The 27,568-nt window shown below is 35.9% G+C and overlaps 1 protein-coding gene across 4 annotated transcripts; it reads right to left on the reverse strand.

Moving 5' to 3' along the window:
- LOC114393351 (chromatin structure-remodeling complex protein SYD-like) lies at positions 1-23,827 on the reverse strand. 4 transcript variants are annotated; one of them, XM_028354658.1, is made up of 37 exons: positions 23,633-23,827; positions 22,928-23,042; positions 22,770-22,831; positions 22,067-22,155; positions 21,312-21,977; positions 19,977-20,128; positions 19,662-19,813; positions 19,509-19,573; positions 18,735-19,427; positions 18,379-18,614; positions 18,119-18,216; positions 17,853-18,038; positions 17,536-17,716; positions 17,265-17,453; positions 15,943-15,986; positions 15,635-15,691; positions 15,250-15,346; positions 14,822-14,994; positions 14,522-14,735; positions 14,203-14,328; positions 14,000-14,089; positions 13,698-13,814; positions 13,450-13,530; positions 12,515-12,622; positions 11,405-11,574; positions 9,531-9,609; positions 9,344-9,418; positions 8,436-8,533; positions 8,241-8,348; positions 7,721-7,778; positions 7,144-7,368; positions 5,651-6,875; positions 2,367-5,551; positions 2,051-2,260; positions 1,715-1,945; positions 1,554-1,634; positions 1-1,129 (listed from the first exon to the last, which is right to left on the reverse strand). In XM_028354658.1, exons 2-37 carry the CDS (start codon positions 23,030-23,032, stop codon positions 452-454), a joined length of 10,404 nt encoding a protein of 3,467 aa, XP_028210459.1. In that variant the 5' UTR covers positions 23,033-23,042; positions 23,633-23,827; the 3' UTR covers positions 1-451. The 4 variants fall into 4 exon arrangements, with proteins under 4 accessions (XP_028210459.1, XP_028210458.1, XP_028210460.1 ...); XM_028354657.1 differs by having other exon boundaries at positions 2,051-2,290; positions 22,928-23,037; positions 23,633-23,826; XM_028354659.1 differs by having other exon boundaries at positions 2,051-2,290; positions 18,735-19,367; positions 23,633-23,826.
- Between the last annotated feature and the right edge of the window lie 3,741 nt (positions 23,828-27,568).

The following is a 27,568-nucleotide window of genomic DNA, read 5'->3' on the forward strand; positions in this document are numbered from 1 at the left end:
TTTGTTGTAATGCCTGTTCAGCAACCCAATAAAAGAGAACTCCACTATAATTTGTTTGATGATTAACATTGAAATATCCTATTCAAATATATGTAATGGGTTACCGTTTCAACAAATCGTCGGTAGCAAAAATAACCAATAATTAGACAGATGCTGTTGGACCCTGTAACCATATGCCAAGATCAAGTAATAGGATAAGCAGCAGGACTAAAAAGGAAAATTACAACATATATGTACAAAAATCCCTACATATAATATAATATATACAAGGTCAGATTTCATTATTACTTGATTTCATATTCTTGGCCTTTTCCATCCACTTTCTCTTCTCATCCAAGCTCTTTAAGGTGCCTTTCCATTTACAACCTGACTCTTGAAAAATGTTTCTTCAATCCTTAACTTCATATTCTTTTGATTCCTGATGTATTTCTGAGCAGGCACTGAAAATCTTCTAAGAACAGCCCTCTGCTGCAGAAGGAGGGGACTTTTCAATGTCTTTCAATGCATTTTCTTGTTTTTCCTGGTTACTAACACCAGCTTCAGATTTATTGGTGCTAAGTTTTGCTACGGCGTTGCCAACTAAACCCGTCTCGGACAAGTTCTCCTCATGTTCCATATCTTCCAATGCATTTTCTTGCACTACTTGATTTTCCTGGTCAGAAACACCAGCTTCAGATACTTTAGTGTCAAGTTCTGCTACAGGGTTGCCAACTAAATCCTTCTCAGACAAGCTGTCCACATGTTCACTCCCTTCTGCTGAAGAGCACAAAGATGAAGCCCCATCATTAGTTGCCGTTTCTGGCACAGCCAAACAATCTGGAGTAACATCAATTCCACCTCCCGTAACAGCTTCAGATTCTTCTGATACCTGCCTTTTTGCTTGGCTGCCAATTATACCTTTCTTAGACAAGTCTTCCCCCTTCTCAGCTGATACTGAGGGCTTTGGGACTTCAGATACATTTTCCATCTCAGCAGCACAGCTTTTACTATCTGTCCCATCCTCAATGTCAGCTAGTCCTCTTGATCCATCCTGGGCTTCCAATATTCCTTGTGGACCCTCATCAGGCAATGTCTCCACCTCTCTTTTTCCCTCTGATGCTGTGACATCTTCCACAGATAGCCCACCAATCTGGGATGCACAGATGGAATCACACGCCAGAAGTAATGGAAACAATAGATCACAGATATTGTTTTAATGCAAACAAACCCATGAAAGCTGTATGTGTAATATAAAATCATCTCCCAATTTGTCTAATGTGCTAATGCCTAATACTGATTCCATATATAGAGCATCAGAAGAGAAACAATGCAGTCGTGATTCTTGCAAAGTGGGATGTTGCAAATAAGTGTACAATCATAATAAACTCATCCAGATAGCTTAAATTTTAATTTGTTTAACTTTCAACTAGAAAAAACTTCTTACCCTTTCACAATATACTTTTAAATAGAATACAACAAAAATTGTTCGAATTGATTACCTTAAAAATGAAGCAAACCTATTGACTGTAAAACCAAGATAAAAGGTTTTCGCAGAGTCTAAAGGGGTAACCAACCTGTGTCTTGCCTTCATTACATGTCTCAGCTTCAGAATTAATAATTAATTCCTGCAGCAGTACTGGATTTGTAGAGGGACCCTGAAGAAATGCATTCATGAAGGAAGTTAAAGGGAGAATCATGGCAGTAGACATAATATAGGTGCTGTAAAATGACTAACCTCAGTGGCATCTTTACAGCTCCCCTCTTCAGTCTGACAATCTTTCGATTCCTTGAGTACTTGCATACTGCATTGTGGACCATTGTCAGATGACACCACAATATTATCATCCTCAGTCATCAAGGAAGATGATGGCACAATAATGCTACTTGATGAAAGCTGTGTATTAACCCCAGCTACATCAGATGCATTCATTTCATTACCGATCTCAGCTTCTGAAGGATTTGGTTCCTGTAAAGTTAATGGTTTTGTAATGGGTTACAGAAGAAATGAATACAAGAGTAAAATTGAAAGGATAGTGACTACCAATAAACTAATAGGTGCCAAATGCCATACCTCATTAGCATTTTCACAATTCTCTCCGGTCAAACAATATTTTGGTTCTGCAGCAGCCAGTGGGCTATCATATGATGCAGCAGCTTTATCTTGCTCCATCACTAAGGAAGAAGGAAAATCTGCGATTTTGGACTTCAGTCCTGGATCAACCCTGACAACATCAGATGTTTTCATCTCATCAACCTTCCCAGATTCAGAACATTTTGATTTCTGTTGTGGTAATGGATTTGCAACAGAATCCTGCGTAAAAGAAGTCAGTTCAATATTGGAGAAAAAATACAGAGCAAGATGTGCTAAATATGTACAAATAACTTACCTCGATGCCATCTCTACTATTCTCAATCAAAGGATCTCTTGGTTCACTAGAAGCAAGGGAACTGCAAAGAGGGCCCTTGTCAGACAACATATCAACCTTATCTCCCTCCATCTGCAAGCAAGAAGGTACATCCATGCATTTAGAAGTAATCCTTTCTAAATCATTCTCAGAGACATGAGAAGCATCCATTTGATCACCAATTTTAATTTCTGAATTATCTTCTTTCACAAATGACACTTGACCCTCCACAGAGTGGCTAACAATCGTTGAGGAATCTGATGACATTTTATTGATTTCCAGCACAGGGTTTTCTGGCAAAAGACCAGATCCTTCCATGTCATTTTCAGATACAGACCTCACAACTAATTTACTGTCAGAAGATACCCCAATCTTTTTTTCCTCTTTCACTTGGGACGATGAAGACTCGACAGCATCTGGGACAGTTATTAATTGATGAACATTCAGAGACATCGAAAGGCCTTCAGAACCATCAATATCAGATGTAGAACTGATCCCTTCTTCCTTCCTAACGGAAGGAGATGAAACTAAATCCAAGCTCTTCAACATATTATCTTTAGATTCAGTCTGAAAATCACCAACCGGAGATATATATTTATCACCTAGTTCAAGTTCAGAATCCTTCAATTCATGTGATGGAGATGAACTGATAGATAGGGGCCTTGAGGATGAGACTTCTATGTTTTCTTCCTTCGCCATCAGATGGGAGGGCAAATTCACATTTGCTTGAAAAATTTCATGTTTTACTTGCAAAGTCTGACTAATGGAAGAATCCATTTGAACATCAGTTTCTACTTTATCAACTTTTGCTTCCTCCTGAACTGCAGAGTTGTTAGCCACACCCTTCTCCATTGACTCCTCCAAAGGTTCTGAACTCCTAACTGGGCATGTTACAGCTGATCCCCTATTTTGTTCTTCTATCAAGGTTGACGGGGGCAGAACTGCAGCTTCGGATTTACTTCCCTCTAAAAGACTGCCAACACCAGAAATATCTACTAACTCATTCCCTACAGCTTCCAAACCAGAAGAAGGTTGTGGCAACACTGACCTGTCTGATGTGTCCATTTCCATATGGCAAGCCTCGGAAGAATCAGTCTTTGGATTGTTAATAGGATTGGATAATACTATATTTTCTTGGGAAACAGGGTCAATATTTATAGGTTCAACAACACAAGACTGAAGCTGTTCACATTTGGAAACCCTATCATCCCTTTTTTCTTCACAGAGAGATTTTGGGCAACTCTCAATCAATGGAGTACCATGCAAATCAGCAGGTTCTAGTGCATCTGGATGCTTCTGAACTTCAACAGCTTTAGGACTCACAGGAACTTTCATTTCAGAAGCAGATTCTAAACACTGTTTCGTGGAGGGTTCTAATGCCATTTGAGAATTATGTTCAAATGCAATCCGATCCTCGGGCTCCAGCAACTGAGAAGCAGGAATTTTATACCCAACAATCCCCTCATCAGATGAGAGTTCAGTAGAAGGTTTTAAAGTAGACTCAGTTTCATTTTTAACTTCAGTATATTCTGAAATACTAGAAACTATCATCGCCATTGGAGGAAGATCTGTTGCAGAACATGATGGGATCACTTGTGGTTGATCACCCAAATTTTCAGTCTGAACCAATAACCCAGAGCCGTCAACACAAGCAAGAGATGAAGATTTCAAAGATGGTTGCAAGGGTTCCAATTTTTCATTAGAAATGTGTTCTGTGGTATCAGGAGGTTTGTTTGAGGATGAATGGCTCCGAGTGCAGGTATCAGCCTGACTAGTTACAGGATTATTGCTAAAACTGTCTGGTTCCAATGGAGTTGGTGGGCATCCTGTGCCACCAATATCAAGAGGAGAAGATCTTGAACACTTCTCTAAAGAGTCGGATTGGTTTTTAAGCTTACGATCAAGTACTGCAAGAGGTTCAGCACCTGAAGATGAACACATCTGATGGCTAGAACTATCTATATTTAAATCATTGAGAGCAGAGCCAGTTGGAAGTCTCTCAGAAGAACCATCGATCTTTTGGACAGCATTGAGAGTTGTATCTAGAGCTATTTTACAACTCGTGGTTGAGCTTTCAACAGAATGTTGCATCTGTTCAGCCTTTTCTTTAACATCTGATGTCAGGCTATGTTCTCCAGTAGTTGGCATATCTAAACTTGCTTTACCCTCCAAATTATCCATATTGGATGCCATTTCTGGTTGTTTTTCGCTAACATTCACAGGAACATTTGAAGCAAGGCATGCTGCACCAGTAGCTGCTATATTAGAACACGCTCTATCCTCCAAACTCTGGTTATTGGAAGCGACATCCACTGCAGCTTTAGTCAGTACAGGTACAACAGGTGTGTTCCTATCTTCACTCCCAGCAGAATCATGAGCTTTAGGCTTTGGTAAGCAAGTTCCAGAGAAAACTTCCTTCATTACCCGTGCAACATCATGCACAGAAATCTTATCTGTGGACATAGGTGCACCATCAATCCTTGTTGATGCAACTTTCTGTAGCTTATTTTGGGTAGAATTGGTTGCCCTCTCTTTTCGTTTTGAATCATGACTAACTACTCCACTGGGTAAAAGGATCTCCAATGCTTGGGTTTGAGTGATATTGGCAGTGGCTTTCCCCGGCAATGAATCTACTGGTGAATTTTGTGCATGATGACTTAACTTAGGATCCTGACCAGTAACAGCATCAGGAACAACAGGTAACACTGCAGCTGATTTTTTTCCCTTACGCCGTGGTGGCTCTGCTCTATTTTGAGTTTTACGACCTTGCCTTTTGGTGGGAATGGATTCAGCCAAGCCTGGATGAGTAGATTCAGAACCTGGCGTGGGATAAACAGTAGTTAATGTACTGGGAACAATCGTTGGAGTCACAGGATCTAAAGACTTGTTGATGCTTTGTGTAGTTTCATTGTCAGTCAAGGAATTAATTGGAGTATCAACAACTGAAGGGATGGTTTTTGAAATTTCAACAGTTTGATTATGAGTTTTACCACCTGAATGTTGATCCTGTATCACCCCAGTAACAGGCACTGTTGTGCCAAGTAAAGTTTCATTCCCCGAGTTATTGCAAACTTCATCAATTTTCGATGAGGTAATTTCAGAAGATTTAACAACCTTTACAGAAGAATCATGAGCATCAGGATTTTTAACCGTGTCAAGATCTTGTCCTGCAAAAAAAAAAAAAATATCTTGAGTTTATATCCAAGATCTTTTCTAATACAAATGAAAAGGTGTTAAGAACTTCAATACTGCAATGCACAACTCACCTGGAGATTTAATCATACTATCTTGACATGAAGACATGATCACTGTCTGTTTGGATGAATCATCTGATCCTCCCAGTGATTTTAAATCCTGATCACCTACGCTCTGTGATGCTTGATCCAGGACAACACATTTTGATTCTTGAACATTGCTCTCTTGCAAGCTCTTTAATTCAGTGGCTTTTTCACCTGATATACTGCCTGATGAAATCGGCAAATTAGCAGTTTGATGTAAATCCTGATGTAAAAGATCCGGAACCGGTGCTAATATTGTTGCCTGTTTCTTTCCCCTACGACGGGAAACTCCAGTTTGTGACTTCTGATTTTGTCCTTTACTTAGCATCTGTACGGACGGATAAGTGGGTGCAGTTTGAACCAAGGTTGTATTAGAGGGCAAAGGAGGGGGTGCTTGAGAATTCAAAACAACCCCAACACCCAAAGGATCCTTTCCACTGCTCAAAGAAGCAGAAGGTGGATGGGGCTCTGCAGCAAAGCTGGGAACAGTTTCACTCTGGGATATAGCTTGACCTGAAGGACTGACCAATTTATCTTCCAATTTATCATTAACCTTTAGATCAGGACCAACAGAACCAACAGGGATTGCAGGTGAAATCATGACCTGCTTCTTCCCTCTACGTCTAATCCCTTCCCCACCATGACTTTTCCTCCCTTGCCCTCTTGCTTGAATAGGTACAGAAACAGGAACAGCAGCTACCTGAGAATTTGGTGGAATAGTAGGCATAGGAATGACAGACTGTGAGTTAGGAGAAACTACTGTGTCAGACTGCTGCACAGGTGCATTCACACCTACAACTTCAGCAGAATGAGCAACAGAATCAGGAGTTGACGATGCTAAATGTCCAGACCCAAATCCTTTCTGTAACTGTGTGTCTACTTCAACAGTTCCAGAAGTTACTGGAGAGACCACTACAGCTGGTGACTTATCTGAAGTTATTCTTTTAGGTCTTCCCCGACCACGTTTGGCGGGTGGGGTTATCTCTTTAACTTGCTGTACCACTACCGGCAAACTCTCCACAGCTGGCAATGTTGGGACCGCTGGAGGCACAGGCACAGGTTGTAAGTTAGAAGTAGATACCACAGAGCTGGAAGTATTTGTTGGACAACTCTTTTCTGCCACTTCTTTTACTTTGTTGGGTGAATCTGGAGTTTCAACCTGACACATCTTCTCAAACTCCTCTTCTGTCCATTGCTCTTCATAGGAACGTACCTTTGAGCAGTATGAAAATGGTGATAAGCAATTAGATAGTATATCCAGCACACAAGGTAGTACGTGAGTATGTTTTCAATTAACTTTTTATTTTCTTCTGCTTTTCGCACATCACATGTTATGTATGTAAATCACAATTATACATTAACCCTGGGGAAAACTGATAATATGAAGGTACGATGAAGCAGAGCATACTCATACAGAACAAAAAGCAAGCAAGGAATACAATTTACCGCACAGTCCAAATGAATAAAACACATAGACAAACCTCTCTAGCACGTTTTCCCCTGCCATAGTGTTGAGTATCAAGGCCCCCAATATATCCACCCTTTCTCTTTACTCCACTAGATTCTACCTCAGCCTTAGGCACATCAGATATCTTCATTGCTTCATAGAACTGTTTCAGGTCTTCATCAGTGACCAGACGAGCAGGAAGTTGAGGAATATCGGAACCATCAGCTGCCTGTCCAAGCATCAATTTCTTCCATGTAGCCTGCAATAATTTTTTTGGAGTTCCAGTGAGGTTCTCCCCTTCACAAAGAGCACTTAAAAAGATATTATACTATACTATAAATATATGGGGTTGCTAATGTACACCCACTCAAAATTTAGGCGTATGTTAGCACTCAACATCTTTTCTGTTGAACAAAAAAATCCATTCTTCTGTCATTAGAACTTGTTCTTGATTACCAAGAATAGAATAACCGCTTAGAATAAAGAAACAAATTATATTTGTCGAGAAGTGCAAAATCGTATTCATACGATCTTCATTGTGCGTTTTGATTAATTATGTATGTATGTTTGTATGCTGATGAAAAGCCTAAGCAAATACATAAATAGAATACCAGCTCATCTTCCTTCCTTTTTTTGTCAACAGCCTCAAATATATCCAACTCTGATTCACTGCCAACATAAACAAAATTCACGTCAACTCTCTTTTTTTTCTCTTTAAACACAAAATTTAGGTGGAAGGAAGAATAACCAAAGTGGGAAAAACTAATTATAAGGTATTTATAATGTTATTTTAAATACAATTACAATGGGCCAACAAGCAGTTGTAATACTTAAAAGATCTTATCAACAATCAAAAGGTTTAGCACCAAATGGTAGGAAGGAGGTAGAATGCTGAAATGACAATAATACATCAGGAACCATTTTCTATAATTCATTAAAATGAAAGTAGTAAAGAGTCAAATGCATATCTTTCCAGAATTCCCATTAATTCCTACTGCACTCACCAAGTTGACATTCTCAAATTGACACATTAGATATACAAAGTCCAACAACCCAATTAATCAACAGAAAATAAGCACATATACCAGGCTGTGGATAATAGACAGATAGTAAAATAATTTCAAAAAGAACCTGCGGGCTAAGACATCGTTTAGAGCATCATCATCCAAAACAGGTGCAGCCTCTTCTTTCTTACACTCACGCAGGAGTGCTTCCAAGTATTCTCTTCGATCTTCAGCACTGCAATAAACACAGATAACAGAAACTTCAGAGCTGACTCAAAAAGTTTGTAATAAACAAAAGGTGAAATATCATGGCATCACCAACCTTGTATTATTGTCGAAAAAACCAGCAGTAATGCTCTGATTAGCAACTCCAAGTTTGTGCTCAGCCGAAGCCCTGACTTGTTCTTCAACAGTTTGAACCTTGTTACATTTAGCAGAAGAAGCAACTTTAGCATATAAGAAAAAATAGAACTACATTTGTACTAAAGTTATAGCATTAATGCCTAAAAAGCTACTATCAATCCAAAGAATTAAGCAGACAAGCTAGATGCAGGGGCCAGCATATTTTGCAAGATAAACATCACCCACTCCCCAAGAATAAAGGGATAAAATATCAATGCCGTGACCACAAAATGAAAAATTCCCAATGCCTTCAAAGAGCAAAATAGAAGTTTTTTCCAAAGAAACAAAGCAATTATATTTAACAGCAAAGAATCTTGAGCATAAAGCAGTACAAAATTAAGCTGAGTTCACCTCTAGTACTCATCACCACAGGCTATCCCTATCAATCAATACATGGATCACAAGGTCCATAACATAACAGCATTAAAAACTATTCTACAGGGAAAAGATAACTCCCAAATCAAGTATTAATAAAACAATTTGACATTATGACTCCCATATTATGAATTTGTAAAAAAGCACATTTTATGACCACCACACAACAGGTACAGAAGATGCATTTCACATGACGTGAGATTTGAATATTATTTCAGTTCTTAGTTCTCACTGTAGAGTAAGGAGCACAACGATAATATGGCAAATTGTTTAAGAATCAACAGTGTGGCATGGACCAGACATCCTAGCTAAACTTTCCTTAAAACTTATTCTCTTCGTAATACAATTTTTTACCAAGAAAACATTCATGTTGCTTTAACGTAGCATATATATAAGTATATCAATGAAATTCCCACCCATGACAAACCACAATTTAAAGGGAAAAGCACTAACCGTTTCAAACCGAAGAACAAGAACATCCCTCTTTTGACCAATTCTATGAGCCCTTGCTTGAGCTTGCAGATCAACCTGAAAATATTCCAACAAATGAAGAGATCATAACAATTAGCCACAAAATCCAAAAAAGAAAAAGAAAAAGAAAAAATATTTAGAAAAATCATATAAAAAAAAAATTCTTTGCCTGTGGATTCCAGTCAGTGTCAAATAAGATCACTGTGTCAGCAGCCTGAAGATTCACTCCAACACCACCAGCCCGAATGCTTTTTTTGACAATAGATGAATGTCAGCAATAAAAAGATAATACAACTTCAAGATTATCAAGTACACAAAATGAACTAGGTCTGACTTGCTAAGTACTTGTGGTTATATCTAAAAATCATGAAAAAAGATGTGGGGGAAGAACAACCAAACAAATTTCAAAACCAACTCCCTCCAAACAATTACAAGAAAGCAAGAAATATTTCTAACTTGTATCCATTTATGTGCAAGTTTTCAATCACAGGAAGACACTTGACAACTTCAATCCAATCATTCCCAACTTACAGCAGTGAAATGGCTTTCATCAAGAGATATCTAGAAGTGAAATCAAGAAAAGTCTTAAAATTTTGGCTTAGGGCCTTATTCAACCCCACAAAACTGGCTTGTAAGGCAAGGATTGCTCAAGCTTTATAAGCTCTATTTAAGCCCATATCTTTAGGCGATGTGGGACTAAATGCAATCCCTGGAAGCTGCAATTAAGACAGAACCCTAAGAGTCCACAATTAAGCCGGGCTAGGGATGACTGCAGTTACGGTGGCTTTTCAACATTAAGCATACAGAAATCTTGAAAATACTGCATCTGGGAGCAGGATCAGGATTGCAATTATCATAACATCAATTATATAAGTTACCACTCATCAACAGTTCAACATTAGTATTCATTTTTGGCTACAGGTGCAACTCGACAATTTTCCAGATTTCAGATTCAGAAAGGCAATGCACACCTAATTGTTGATGTTTCTGATACTCTACAACTCTCATTATTTTCATGAATTTCCAGCTGATCAGCTTCAGTTTAATCATCACAATCCTTTAGTTATAAATAAGCCATGTAAATGTGAGGCTTCTTTTTTAAAACAAGAGTACTTGCATCACCCATCATTTGCATGTGTGTGCTTGTGCCGGGGGGGGGGGGGGGGGGGGGGATGAGTCAGTCTCTATAAGTCTGAATAGAAAATGTCTATTTGGTTTGCCTCTAATTTCTATCTCCATAGGGTGCCTAAGTCCCACACCAAGTAGTGTGGATGCTCAGTGAAGTATTTAAGTGTTTCTTTCCCCCCCCCCCCCCCTTTAACAGCTAGCTTTTAAGGGAGGGTTCCACAAATGGGGTGTTTATCATTTACTAGCAGTCACACGCAATGATTCATGGGAGCTGGTGTGGATGGAAGCTGGTAGGAGTATGGTTGGTTCCAACAAGGACTGGCAGTGGGAGTCAATGAGGTAGAGGGAACATCAGTGTTTACAATGGCAAAGTTGGGGATGACTACTATCCTTCTAATTTGATGGTGAGTCAATGGTTTTGAAGGTGAGGAGTCGGGGATGACATTGATGCTTTCAAATTGGTGGCAAGTCAGTGGTTGTCTGGGCTTTGATGGTTTTAATTTGGCAACAAAGTCTGTGGCTACAGTATAGTGACTGTAACAAGGTATTGGGTGATGGGTTGGGTAATGGTGCTAAAGATGGTTACCAAACCAAGAAATGAAAATACAAAAAAAGATCAACATCCTCTAGATCATGAAAATTTGAAAATGTACATTGTTTTCAGAAAATGAAAACAAGAAATGAAAAAATAGAAAACATTTCCTCAAACCAAACAGACCCTAAAATTCATTATGTAATGCCAATCATAAAATATAGATTAAAATTTGGACAAGGGTCCCCTAATTTAACAAATAAAGGTATGTCAATAGGAGGAATTCAGCCAAATTTCCTGGAAACCCCCCACCCAAATAAAAAAAAAATCCCCACAATTCAATGTTTTAATTGACCTAATACACTAGTAGACATTAAAATTACCTGAGCAAGAAAATAAAATATGGGGAACCAGGTTGGTTAAATAGATCAATCAGAGCACCACGATCACCTCCTGATGTATGCCCATCCAACCGGAGGTACCGATACTGTTTCAAAGTTAAGTATTCCTCCATAACATCCAAAAGCCTAGTCATTGTCGAAAAGAAAAGAACCTGAAAAGGCATTGACAGTATTATATCAGACATTAAAAGTTAAATTTCCAAAATAAATCATTAGTAAGATACTCATTAAATTAAGAACCAATTTAGTTTCATAGATTTAGCAAGGGGAAAATGAACTGTAAACACATTCAGCGTCCAAAGGAGCAACTATCCAACTAGACAACAACTTATAAAACAAACTGCATGGTAAATAAGTTTACAAAATATCTTCACAGTTATAACAAGGTTTAATTACTATTTTGGTCCTCTAATTTATTTTTTAGGTTCAATTTGGTCCTCTTAATATTAACAGGCTAACAGCTTCGATTAGATATTGTAATTTTTAAAAATGATTCAATTAGGTCACTTTACTTTTAAAATGTTCAATTAGGTCCTTTATATTTTTAAAATGGGTTCAATTTGGTCTCATTTTTCTTCCACCTATTTCAATTTTTTTTGTTAATATGACTAAATTTGGTTTTAAATGGGACCAAATTGAATTCATTTTTTTTATCTGCAAAAATAATAGTATATATTAAGCAATACAAGGGGTACTTTTATATATTCAAACATTAGTCTCCCATGCAGAGGTTTGGTTCCCTAATGCAAACTATTCAGCATGAATTAAGGAACCAAATTCCGACTGTATAGGTTACATAGATCATCCCAGCACCTAATCCTAATTCCCCCCTGATTACAAAACCCTCTCTGAATTCATTCTGATAAGTAAGGGACCTAATTGAATTTTTTAAAATAAAAGGACCTAACTGAACCAATTTTAATGATTACAGGATCTAATTAAACATTTTAATAACAAAATGACTAAATTGAGCCTAAAAAAGAAATTAGAGGACCAAAAAAGTAATTAAACCTTATAACAACTCACATCACTACCGACACGAAATAAGTCAAATGTAGTCATCCAGCAAAAATTATATACTATGTTTCGTACCCGATGATCTGTCGCCTTCAATTTTGGCAATAAACGGTCCAACATCTCAAGCTTCCCACAAAGTCTAATAATTGGTGGCAGATAATGTTTAGGTATGAAGTTATCCACCTGCAGTAAAAAAGTCAAATTGTAGCATAACCAAAAGTCAAGAATAACAAATATACATAATCACATAAAACTTGACTGCTTGCTAGTAGTCAAATAAACAAAGTTGACTACTTCAGACAGATAACATGCCCATTTTGGAAGTGAAAGTTATGAACTCTGCAAAGAAATTTATTACTTTCAGGCTGCATCATTGAAGTTGGAAAGTGATAAAAACTATACACAAACCTTACATTGTAACTGGATCCGCAAACATACAATATGAAGAAGACAGAAGAGCAATAAACATAAAGTTAATGTGGTTCAACCTACACCAAACTATTGGCCTACATTTGCACAATTCCTTACAATCATTGAACATTACTCACCGCTCAACACACAAAACCTAATTCCAACACAATAATTCCAATCACTCATGCTGAGCTTTTTGCTCACTCTACAGGTCTCCATTTCATACATACAACCCTCCACTTCCACCACAAATCTCCTAGAAAATTCCTTGTCAAGTCACAACAGAATTCCTGGTTGAGTCTCATGTCAGGGAAACCCAAAATAAAATGCAAACTACTTTGTAGTTTATAAGTTATACAACCATGTATGACTGTTTATGATCTTTGTCAGCTTTTACATATTTAGAAAATGATCCTGCGATGATGCTTCATAATTTATATAATAGAACACTACATTTTTCAATCTTTCAGTTTCACATAAGAAAGGTATCACACCGTAATTTAAATCTCCTAAAATCCATTTTCTGACTGAGTAGCAGTTAAAATCACTCACAAAATGCATTCATTCAGAAAAAAACCATTCATAAGATTGGAATATACCTCCTCTGCATGAAGCTGACTGAGATATGGATGATTGCATATATTACGAAGCTCCATGACAGAGTTGTGTACTGATCGAGCCTAAAAATTATAAATTTTAAATAGACCAGCAGAGTAAGTATATATATGTAGACTATGCGGGGAAGCTACTTTATCTAAAACAAAAATAGAAGGACATAAATTCTTAGTGCAGTATCAAAAGGTTAAGAAACATCATTCAACACAGAATAAAGTACTAGAAAAGATACCTTTGAATTGCCAATAGAACCAAGATTTTCTTCCACCCTCTTCATCAAAAGTTTTTGATATGATGAGGCCTCACATCTTATTAGTCTCTCAATCTTCTCAGGCAACTCATTTTCAACCTAAAATAAATTGATAATGCAAGAACAGTAACACAATTGATTTCAGAAGCTAATATATCTTTAAGGCAGACAAGCTAGGGGACTATTTTGTTTAAGAAAATGTTTTCTAATTTTACTTTTAATTACAAAACCTTGTGTATTAGCTAATATATGCTTTAATAAGCTTAAAGTTGAGTATTAAAAACCTTGTGTTTCAGCCTCCTAAGTACAAATGGTCTCAAAACTTGGTGCAGACGATTTATAATCAAGAGATTCTCCTCCTCGGACAATAAAGCCTATTTATAGATAGAAAATAACACAATAAGTACATAAAAATCAATGAGGCTTAAATTAAAACTCAAGACTACGTAAACTTAATAGATATAAACAGAAATAATCCAAAACTTACTTCATCAGGCGAGCTATCTCCAGCACTCTCAAATGGCTTATTAAACCATTGAGAGAAGTCCTCTGATGAATTGAATATGTTTGGTAACAAGAAATTAAGTAGTGCCCATAGTTCTTCAAGATTGTTCTGCATATAAAAATAAATTATAAAATAATGAAACCAGCAAGCATATAGCATTAATGCTATAAAATTAAGTGCAAAAGTGAAACAAAGGATATAGCATGAGCCTCCAATAAGGGTTAAGAAAAAACTCAGTTATTCCCAAGAAAAAGCACGTGTATATTTGAAAAACTAAATGGCAAAAATAAGAAGAAAAAACCTGTAAAGGTGTTCCAGTTAACAGCAATCTGTGAGAGCTCTGATAGTGTTTCAAGTCAGCATTCAACTTGCAAGAAGCATTCTTTATGCGGTGGCCTTCATCAATTATTATATAATGCCAATGTATTTTGCTCAGCTTTGGTCTATCATGCTTATTCATCAAATATTCATACGTAGTCAAAAGAACATTGAATTTCTGTTGAACAATCCTTTCCCTAAAATATGAAAAAACTAATAAGGAACACACCAAGACATATGCATCAAATAGATGAAGGGGGTTGATATCTTGATGTCCAATTACTTGAATAACCGACGCCTTTCCTCTGGTGGACCAGCATAGACAATTTTATGAACACCAGGAGCCCAAAAGTTTATTTCCGAGTCCCAACCAGGTAGAACTGAAGAGGGCACAACCACGAGAAACGGTCCTCTATCATTTTTTGCCTCCATCAGATAGCAAATTAAAGAAATAACCTATAAAAAAGGGCATTAGGATTGTATAGATAGAAAAGTTCTTCTAATATTTTTATTGCAAAATTTGGTCAATGATCTTCAGCATGTATATATTTACTGTAATAAACGTAAAATCCCAAAAAAAGCACAAATTATTCAGCAGTGATAAAAACAGCAAATAACATACTACCAAAAATGCTAATTAACAAAGACAATGGAACTAAATAGGAATCCAACTGAGTATACTATGTTCCTCAGTTCACAAAAATTGAATACCTGTACTGTTTTACCCAGTCCCATTTCATCAGCAAGAATTCCATTCAAATGATTGTTGTATAGGGAAACCAGCCACCTCAGGCCATTCATTTGATATCTAAGGACAAAACATGCAATCAGAAAGAATATAAGTCCTTATATTCAAAATAATAGAGAATGAAAGTCCAAAGTCCTTTTGTGACAAACAAGATTTAGGAAAATTGACAAAAAAGCATGTAAAGTGAGAAGGATAAAATCCCAACTGAGACAAAGAAAATGCATAATTAAAAAAAAAAATCCTACAGCTCAACTAAATGCAATACAAAAACTTGGATTCATTGCAAGACACAAGCATATGAGTCAACTAAATAACATGCATTATAAAAAAGGCAAATGTTTAACTTACTCCCTCAATTTCCCGCCTTGCAAACTAGATGGCTGCTCTGCAATGCTCTCCTTTATACTGCAGGAGGGAAAATCATAGAATGAAGCAGAGGGACTACTCAACACAGTAGAAATTTCACATACATATTTATAGATTAATGGAACCAATGGACTATGAACACTTTTGATTCTTTGAAACTAAAACTAAACCAGTAAACTCCCCATTATCCTATGCTGCTTTTCCTTTCATTAATAGCAAAAATACAAGATAAGCAACTTACAGTACCAAGAAACCTTTTTTAAAAGAGTACATAAGTGCAGAACTAATACCTGTGAGCCATCTTGTAATACTTTTCATTGCTTTCCATATAATGCTGTAAAAAAAATGGAACAAATAAGTCACAAACTGAACAATTTAAGGGGTAGTTTGGTTTGCCCATTTTCTGTTTTCATTTTCAGTGAAAATAGAAAACAGGGTTAAAAATATGTATGGTTCAAATTTTGAAAAACAATTTATTGAAAATATTTAAAAAAAAAACAGTTGGATTTTGAAAATAAAAAATCAACGTTTTCCGCATTTTCACGGAAATGGGAGCTACTATATTGAAAACGCGGTGGAATTGGATGTAAATATTTGATACTTCCATTATTCGCATACGCATATTGTTACAGCAGTTTCAGTTGTGCCACTGCTGCACTTTCTCGAATTTGTTTCCTGCAACGTAGTGGATATATCTTTTCACTTTTTTTTCACTTATTCTACACCTAATTTGCTCAATTTTTTTAAATTGTGGGAGACGATAAATATTATTTCTATTTACTATATAATGTAACTTAAAAAGAATTTTTTAAATCTGTGTAAACTTTTATTATTTCTATTTGTTATATGAAATAGTAAATATTACTTTTGAGTTATTCAAAATATTCTTATCTAATATGTATTTAGTGATTATGTGTATATTTGTTTTGTTTGTGAGACTTCAGATACAATATTAATTTTATGTTTTTTTAGAAATTTTTTTTTTTATCAGCGAAGATAACTATATATTAATATAAGTACCAGAGGTACAAAGTGTACAAAATAAAAGAGCAGACAGTTGGTTTCAAAACAGACTTAATGTAGTCTTAGAAGAAACCAAATGCTGAATACAGTAATGAGTATATTTACTACTGCTGTTATATTGTTCTATCCTCCATTAATACATAAATCCTGATCTAAGATTGCTCGACCAGTGTTGTGTTTTATCCCAAAATCCTTTTCCCAACTCCTTAACCATGTCCAGAGTAGAAAAGCTGCATCATCCATCACTTTGTTGTTGTTGAATGTTTCATTTGAAAATATGTTTTCTTAGAAATAAATAGTACAATGATTTTAATAATTATTATTGAGGAAACATATTATAATTTTTTTAAAATTATTTATAAAATTTATACTAAAATCATTTCATGAGCTTTTTATTGAAAATAGTTAAACCAAACACATTTTTAATAATTTCATTTTCTGAAAACAGAAAATAAGAAATTTAACCAAACACATTTTTCAAACTTTAAAATTTTGAAAATGAAAACAAGAGAAAATAGAAAATGTTTTCTCAAACCAAACAACCCCCTAAGATTTAAACGTAACAAAGAAATGCGTGAAGAGAACTTGCCTTTGCCTGATCACTTTCATCCACATTTTCTGTTTCGCTATTCTCAAGAAAACTGACATTTCCTGTCTCATCAACATCCTGCCCAAAACGTCCTGCTGCAGTCTTTGCTTCCTGTAGCTTGGACCCAAGCTTTTGAAGATACTTCTCGGTCTCTTTAAGTAGTTGCTTTACACGATCTGATTTTGCATCCTAATGTACCATTGAAAATTGCATTAAGCATGCAATACATCAGCCTTGTATCTATTTATATAAAATAAGAAAATAAACCTACCTGCACCATTCGAAGATAGCCCTCCACATCATTTATTTTCAGTAAATTAATCTTTTCCCGCTGGATTCTATCAATCTTCTCACGATGAATACGTTCTTTTCTTTTATGGAACTCCTTCACATATCTATTGAAACCCTTCCACCGTTCCCTCTTGATTTTGAATACATCATCAAGTTTTTCCCTAGATTTCAAGGAATAGTGCACATGTTTGAGGAAAGGATTAAGGAGAACACCAATTCATAGTTATCTACTACAATACATTGGAAAAATTGAAGAGGTAGAAAAGGAAAATAAAAATAGACAGAAAGAGCACATACTTGTGAACCTCTATCTCACTGAAAAACTCCTTCTGCCTCTCACGAATCCGCTTCTGACGCTCTTCCTTCATTTTCTGCTCAAACCTTTCAAGTTGTTTGACCCTCCTACCATGCCTATGTTTCTTAATTGATTTTAAATGTTCCATCTCGGTTGCAATTGGTTTGAAAAAATCATTCAGAAAATCACTGCCCACAAAGGGAGAATATACTGTCAAACTGATAATTGAAGAAAATAACACATTTATTCACACAGGAGCACAAATTACCTCCGGAGACGACGTTGAAGCTCTAATAGTTGAAGTTTTTTCAACTCTATGACACTTTTGGTCTTAGCAGAAATATCTTCAGAGGAGCTCACATTTTCCTACAATACATGGAATGAAGCTCAGGCAATGATTTTTATGCAGCATGTAGTCATTACCAGAAACACATTGTGTATGTATGGGGTGCAAAAATAATTTGAATGCATAAGGAGAACATAGTATGCACTAAACTAGAAAAAGTGGTAGTTGAAAGTAAAACAAACCTTCAACTTGTGAAAACTTGTAGCCATTCTTTGCTTTGTTTTCTGCTGTTTTAGCATCCAATTTTGCTCGAGTAGACGCCTCTTTTTCTGCTGATCCATGATCCATCTCTCTGACATTGTATATTTTGGAGAAGGTGGAAAATCAGCTGATACCAACCTCTCATTCCCATCTTGCTCTGTAGCAAAAGAGATGCCATGCTTTGATGCATTATCAACTGGAACTGTTTTGAAGCCATCTGAGAGTAATCCCAATTAATATTCAAAAAGCCATCAATTATTGACACTTGAAATAAGGCAAAAAACATGCTTTAAAGAGACTGATTGCAATAACATGTTTTATTGAGTATGGCTTTTACCTGGAGAAACATGTTTTATCATTACATTTCCATCCTTCATCATGGTTGCTCCATGAGGATCACTGTCCATCCCTGGAACAGGTTTCCATTGCTCTTTTAAAGAAAAAGACAAGTGATTAACAGAATTTTGATTCCGTGAACCACAATTGTTACCAACATTTTGAAACTGACTAGGAATATTCTCTCTTCTTTCTATAGGCAACTCATGTTGAATAGCAGAGACCTGAGGAGGTCCCTTTGAAGCCTCATTAGCACCAGCAAAACCGGCCCAGTTATTTGGGCCAGCAACAGAAGATTGGTTGGATCTTCCAACCTGCATATTACCAATGTCAACATCATCTAAATGATTATTACCAACTAAAGCACCCCTTGTACTTGAAGAATCTTGCTGCTGACATGAAGTGGCTGAGGAAGCTTGTGAAGCCACTCTTTCTTGAATTCGTCTATCAACCTCTCCTCTTTTTGTGACATGTAGGTTACCTTTGTCCTCCAACATTCTTGGGCTCTCAGTTCCCTTTGACAAAGAATCAGCCTCCACAATTTTGCCAACTGAAGAGGACCCCAAAAGGTTTTTATCCGTCTGTCTGGCATTGCTGGGACCTCCAAATGGCATCATGGCCCCAGATGAGTTACCTGGTTCATTAAAAGATTGTGATTTTCCTTTGAGGTCAATTAGATCTTTGCGAGAACCATCTGTATTACCATCACATTGCTCATAAGTTAGTCAATGAAGATCTTTAATATGTTAAATAAAATAAATATAAAACCAGTCACCTTCTCTAGAAAAGGCAGTTCCAAGTGCAATTTCAAGATGTAGTTTTTTTGGTGCTAGACCATTTCTGCACATTGAACAACAAAGTTTCACAACAAAATATTATTCAAGTACATTTTTTACAAATCCAAAAAGGTGATAGCAGAACTTTCTACCTAAATGCTAGGAAAACAAGGCACTGAGCTCGAAGCTGTTTTAACTGTTGTTCCTTGAAAGGCATGGCAGGAACAGTGGATTTTCCCGTGTCTCTAGGAGAAACACCTTGTCTAAGCATATTCATTTCCGAGCCACTATTTTGCCTGCCAACCTGTCAATAAAATTACCTGGTCAAATAATCAAGTGACTATATACAAGTCACATAGTCAAAACAGAAAATACAAATATAATAACTTTAAAGTTTGATGAGTATAGCGGGGGGGTGCAGAGCTTAGAGATAAATGCATAGACAAAATTTAGTTAATAGAAAGTACCTGAACAATTTTATGCCCATCAGATAAAGTAGTAGAACTTCCCCTGTCACGCTCAACTGCACCACCATATTGCATTGAATTTGAGAAAGCTTCAACCATTGAAGATGCACCAGCTGCAAGCGACATCCCTCCATGAACATTTGCATAAGCACCTGAAATTCAATATGAATTATTTTCTATCAATAACTGTCAACAAGAAATTCAAATTTATAGTTGTTTTTGCTTTGACTACATCTAATTCTAAGTAAAATTGATATTTCCTCAGTCGTTCTCTCAATAATGAGCTAATCATTGTGAAGTGTCCAACAGCAAAGTATACTCAAAAATAATTTAGTAACAGCTGTGACTGATATAAAAACTAATGTCAAAGAAAACCTCTACACAAATAAATTTTTCCATTCCAATGATTATATTTACACATAAGCTCTTCTAGAAAGTCTTTTGTCAAACTTCACCGGTCAAATATTAGTCAATAGCATTTTAGTATAAATATTTCAAATTGTTTGCCGTTCTCAAACCCAGGAGTTGTCAAACTTCAACACTCAAATATTAGGCATTGGCATTTTAGTAAAATTAATCCAAATAGTTTGCAGTTCACAAACCATGGAGCATAGTTGGATCAAGTCATATCATGACTTATCTTAAAATGCGGGTTTGGGTCTAACTCAACCCTACAAAACCGATTTGTAGGTGAGGGTTGTCCCCCATTTATATACACTATTTTTGTCATATCACTACTCGATGTGGGACTAAACCACTAAACCATCACCCTCAAGGTTGTACTTCAGACAAGCACCAAAGTGGTCACAACTAAGGCGTGCTAAGGGGTGTCCACAATTAAGGCAGCTTTTCCAACACTCCCTCACACCCAAGACTTCCAACCTGACGTGTGTCAAATGAAGGTGGCCCAACAATGGATCTAAGATAGGTTATGATACCATCTTAGAATGTGGATTTGAGCCCAACTCAACTCTACAAAACCGGCTTGTAAGGTGAGGGTTGCCCCTCACTTATTTACACTATTTTGGTCATATCACTAGCTGATGTGGAACTAAACCACTAAACCACCACCCTCAAGGTTGCACTTCAGGCAACCCCATAGAGACTGCAATTAAGGCGGCTTTTCCAACAACTTATGGTTGAAAATTCTCCAAATTCCTTACTAGGACCAATGGATGGAGGTATTAATGGATGCATTGGAATTTCTGTCATCAAATTCCTTACTAGGACCAATGGATGGAGGTATTAATGGATGCATTGGAATAAAATGGTAATCTGTCTTTATTTTGATTACATACGACCTCTAATCTCATTGTGTAGAAGGTAAGGAAGTACCTTGCTGCTTCCCTGAAGCAATATGTGCAGAGGAAACTTCAGTGTCTTCTGCATACTTTGAATTAGGTGCTCGCACCATCGGATTGCCAACCTTTGTCAAATCAGTTTGTTTTGCCAATAAATGATGGCCTTCTTGGTTTGCTCTAAGCATTGTCCTCATGCTACCAGACAAAGCCGAAACATTCTCCATTTGACCACTATTTGGAGTCATGTTAAAGTTGGTTAGTTCACCATTTTTAACTGGAAGACCATCTGATGATTCAGCCTTGGTTATTTTCCCCTTCCTTGCATTAACACCAGTATTGCGAGGATCCAGCTGAGAAGGACTGTCAACATGCAGTTCCACAGGTGATGATGTATCTCCCCTCTTTCTCTTTGTTGTAGCTTTCTTGCCATCCTTTTGACTCACCTGTTTGTCCCAATTGGCAGTATCACGTCTATCTTGTGACTGAGAGTTAGCAGACCTAGAATCCAAACTAGATGGACTTCCTTGATCAAAAGACTGACTACTCCTCTGTGCCACAGATCCTTGATAATAATCAGGCGCTCCACCACTTGGGGCAACCGGTGGCCGACCTGAAGCAAACGGGTCCATTTTGGACACCTCATTTTCAGCCAAACCCACTCTGGAATCTTTTGTTACATTCACTGACTGTGAAGAAGATCCTGCATAAATTATCAAACAATGAAATCAAAATCACATAAAAAAATATCTCAAATATTCAGTTCTGCATTAGGTAAACATGCATAATTACCTATTTGAGGACCACCAGTCAAAGGAAGACGTGATGACTTCAATGCTTCAATATCAAGACCGTGTTGGTTGATGACAGTCTCCATTGCCCTATAACAGACAACATCAAGTCAGAAGAAACACCATTGTGCATGAAACCAAATATTGGGTCAAATTACCTACACTAACAAAGTTTCAGTGCTAACAATGACACGTATTAGCTTCATTACAATCACTAAGGCACCAGAATGAAAACTAGGTCCACAAGATGGGCCTCATAAATACCTTGAGAATTAAGTTTATGATCCATTTGCAAAGTCAATCAAATAAATGTATTTACAAGGGAAGTAGCCAACAGTTTCAAGCATATATTACCCAAGCCAAATTACACAAAACAACTAAATAAATCCAACCTTTTCTGTTTGTCGAGACGGAAAAAAAAACCATTCACCTTTCTATAAAGTTCAAACCAAATATGAAGCAATTAAACAAACCGGTCCCATGATTATTTCATTTTCCATCACACAAATGGCAATGCTGGTTAATATCTTAACTACCATGAAAGGAAGAGTTCAAAAGTAACCATGTGTCCTGATGAAGACAATCAGATCAGATATTCAATTTTGTTATCTTAGCTCACTTCAAGAGAGCAGGGCTAAACAAACAAAAAAAAATTAAATAACTGCATATGAATGAGTTTGAGTGCTAAGCTGCAGACGTTTAACCTTGATATCACTTGATATGGCATTGAATGCTCCTTCCCACTTGATTTCATGTGTTGTAGTATCTGAAACATTCATCAAGTTAGTCACAAGTAAACCAATTCTTTTATAAGCAGAAAAAGAACAATTAAAGAGCTTCATTAAGAGAAGACAACACATACCACATAGAGTTTAGTAGCCAGCTTGGCTGGTTCATCTTTAGAATCTTGAATAAGTTTATGCAGAAACTTAGCAGCCTCCAATTCAACATTATGTGAAGAGGCCATCTCCTCTGAACTGCACAAGCAAAATATCGTGATTGTGATATCAAGATAAACTCTGACCAGCTGGAGATTTCAGGATAGTCAACCTAACATTTCACGCTAATTATGAGAAGCTACAATTAGCAATGATACAATTTACCCCAAGAAAGGACATTGGGGAAAGGTCTCATGGTAAACAATATGGTCCCATACCAGACATGTGATCCATGTAGCGGACCTCACCTCATGGAAAAAGGCTTTTGTTGTTAAGTGACTCTTTACAGCCTTCGAAACCTAACACTGGGTATTCATTTCATCCCCAAACCCATCATGGTACAGAATAACCCCATTTTCGTTCCTTACCCCAAAATACAGCGCCTATTTACGAATTTCTCGGGAGGGGGGGACACAAACACGTCGTTGACACTGCGAAACACATAAAATCCCCTAAAACCTTGAAATGCCAGCTGAACCCTACACGGCCACGCTTTGCAATCATCGAATCTAAACAAAACGCAGAGGAATTTCGCGAAAAGGAAAAAAGTAGGTCGAGATTTGAAATTGCGTTGCGGTGTGAGAGATTGAATTGGAAAGAGGTATGGCTTGAGAATCATAGAGGATTACCTGAGGCTCGGATACGCCGAGAAGTGAAGCGAGGTCAGATGCACCTACATAGATAGACTCACAGAGAAGAGAAGTCGTAAAATCTCGTCTTAACTCTCACGCTGCCTATGAAGACGAAACCCCTTTTCTTTCTCGTGAAACAGTGAGAAGAAGAGCCCCCTATATTTCACACGAGTGCCAAGGCCTTTTCCGTGTGAACTCCACGACGTGTAATATTACTCCAAAAGAAAAAGGAAATATACACCTGCAAGTGCAACTACATTCTTCTTTTCTTTTCTTTTTTGAGGTTACATTCTTCTTATTATTTCATTTAGATGGGGAAAATATCACTAGCATTTTAACATGCGGAATATATAGGATAAATAAAATATTTATTTTCTATAACACTAAAATTTATTATAAACTAATAGCAATTAAAACCAAAAAAAGTCTTCATAATATGCCATGGTTTGATCGATCCAATGTAGAATATGGTTTGTGGAATTCTAACAAGTAGAATGGCTAAAACTAATAGCAATTAAAACCAAAAAAGTAAAAAAATTACGGGGGCATACACTTTGTAGAGAGTTAGTAATTAATAAGTATTGTGAAAATTTGTATGATAAAATAATAACTCATATATATATATATAGTTAAAATTAATAAAAATGAAAATACCGTGTCAAGAGAATCAGCTCCAAGTGCATAAAATTTGGAGTCTCCGGTGACAGCAGATGCATCTGGTAGTGCCAGTTATTTCTTGACTATGTCACACACCTTCTTTACAGTTTCTGGTTTGGCCTGATCAATGTACATTGTAAAAATTTAGGACATCAATAACACGTGCACCAATCACAGCAGAAAATGAAAATTTATATATGATAATTATCTATTATCATGAAAGACTTACTGCACATGTAATTTGAAAGCGAGGCACTCTACGCCGCAAAGTAACAGATGGAAAAGTTCTCCCCTTAATTGAAAGGAAAACTGAACTGTGGAGTTAGAGATATTCCTGCAACCAGGTACCTGTTTTTTTCATCTAACAAAAAAAAAATGATTAGTGTGGTAAGTGAATATAATTAATTAGAAATAACAAGGAAAACATAAGGGATTGGAATGAATTACGTACCAGTGTATGAGTTTGGTTGAATGAGGTTACAGTGATGGACGCCATAAGATTAGAGTGGAAGAAGAAGAGAGCAAAGGGCGGAAGCCACGAAGAGTATGTGTGGGAAATGGGTGACAGCGATACAAGTGGGATCTTTTATAGTAAATGCGCCGTTAGGAGTGCGAGAATTATGCATGTGACATCCCCAGCAAATTTGCATTATAGAAATTCAAATTCGTATTCTCATTTTCACATGTTGAAATTTCGTACCCCTTCAAACCTAATTGATATGTTATTTGGTTGTTTCTCCGCATGAACGCGCGCGCAACCCCTCTTAATCTCTTCTGAATAAAGAAATGATAAGAAACTTATGCTTGTTCACTAAACAACATTTGTTGGAACAAGTATGATTTGTCTACAATTTGTAAGATGTTATCTTTCGCGAGAATTGAAATGAAATATAATTGAAACATGAAATATGGAAATCAAATATGGCGAGAGAGATACTGTGATTCTCAATTTCTCATTCACTTACTTTGTAAAAGATTATGTGGAATAAAAAAAAAAGTCGTTAAAATCATAACTAAAAATCAAAAGAAATCAATTAATAATCTTTGTGAGATTTTTGTTATTCAATCGATTAGCTGTCATGTTGTACACAAAATTACAAATCGAATAAACGAAAAACAACGAGGCATCTAGCTTGTGTTCCCTGCTTTATTCATGATTTAATTTACCCCTGCCTTTTTTATTTTCTCCGTTTCTGATTTTCTACTACGCGGTTACATCAGTACCCACCATTAACGAAAGAAAAGGAGGAGTGACAAAAAAGGGTAATTACTTTTTAAATGCCAAATTCTTGGTGTTTGATTCTTAAGAAAAAAAAATTGAGCAAAAATATTTTTGTTTTGTTATGAATAACTTTGTGGTTGAAACTATTCTGTTACTCTTGTATCCATGAATATGTTATTCCTTTTGGGATGAATAATTATAATTATTATTTTCTCTAAATTTTTTCTTTATTTTTTTATATTTATCATGTTATGAACATGATTATTTTATTTTATAAAAAAAAATATATTTTTCAAATTAATTATGGACGTACTAATTAAATGATTGTGTAAAATTTTTTATATCATCAACGTATAACTCTTTTTCTTTCAATAAAAAACAAATTTTGTGTATAAAGTAAACACAAAAAATAAAATATGTTTTTAGTTCATAATTTTTTTATATTTTAGGTTTTTCAAAATTTTTCTTTTACTCGTCAAAATTTTTAACTTATTTCCATACCAAGTTTTAGTCATTTTATCATCAACTAACAGAGTAACATTAAATTTATTATTATTTTATTATGCTAAGACGGTTCAAAAATTGTTTAAAAATGTTTGGTAAAGTTAAACATGCATCAAACAGAATTACCAAAATTTGTTTCCTCCTTAATTCCAGGAAAAGAACTCAGGAAGATCCTACGCACTCCTCAAATCAACAAACAAAATCTCCATATCAACAACCCTTTCTCCTTTTTCTCTGCCACTCTCAATTTCATTCCGCCTACCTTGAGTATGTGATGAATATTTTAGATTTTACACGAAAAAGTAAATAATAATGGTGGGGAATGATCGATCGCCTTGCGCTGCACTCGAGCAACGTGATTCTGGCTGACATTGTAGGACTCGTCGTGTTCCCCTTCGCTCCATGCAAATTTAAGTTTTGAATGAACACCATCTTACTTCCTGGGGTCATATCTCCAAAGTAACTCTTCTTTAAAACCAAACTTATATATTGTTGTTAATTTCTCAAGTCATTTGTATCTCTCTATATAACTTATTTTATGCGCTATTTTAAAATTTTATATCATTTTAAATTTATCTTGCCTTTTTTTTTTATGGAAAAAGTTGTTGTCCAGGTAAGTATTTTTTAATACTTAATATTTTAATTATATGAATTTAGTTGATATATTATATCACTAGAGTATAATTTATTTGACATGTAATTTTATTGAGAAATACCGGAATTTTTTTTACATGGAAGATGGATACTAAATAAAATTTAATTATATATACAGTAAGTTTATATATAATAGTTATTTAATAAGAAACTAATTTCTCATAACGTAACAACTAAAGTTCAAATGTTTAGTGGCCGACGACGGTGATCTCATGCCTTTGTGGGAAAATACGTAGTATCGATTGATATCTGTAATGTGACCTTTTAAATTAATTGACAGTTAATGTTGTCTTAAATATTTTAAAAATTAATTATATGATTACACACGTATTATATCAATAAGCAATTGCATTGATATAGGATTTTTTGCCTCATAAATGAAAAAAAAACACGAAATTAATTAAACGGAAAGCAAGACAACTAAAAACTTCGAGGGAAAGAAATCTCCATGTGATCCACTTGAAGTCAGTGGCTTTGTGAAATGTGAATACAGCGGTCAGTGGTTGCATATATATTGAAGCTGATATATATAGGAATTTGATATCAACAAAATGATAAATCACATGCATGTTAGCATAAACAAGCATTATTATATTTATATTAAAAGATTATATTAGTGAAAATAAGACTAATGCTTTTACAGCTTTTTATTAGTCAGTGTATGGCACTTTTATAATGTAAGAACTTTTTATTTATTTGTAGTAATTCTGTATTAGGCTATTGGGTTAAAGAAGAGTTTTAATATATACAACAAGTAAAGTTCCTTTTAATTAAGTGCCCTGAAAGTGTTCTTGATATCAAATCAGGAGGAGTATAACGATGATAAATTTGTTAGATGGTTAACATTTAGAGGGATGATAAGCATGGTATGAAAGAAAAAATGACGTGTGAGGATG

The sequence above is a fragment of the Glycine soja genome, chromosome 17 (assembly GCF_004193775.1).
Source record: "Glycine soja cultivar W05 chromosome 17, ASM419377v2, whole genome shotgun sequence".
NCBI classification, from domain to species: Eukaryota; Viridiplantae; Streptophyta; class Magnoliopsida; order Fabales; family Fabaceae; genus Glycine; species Glycine soja.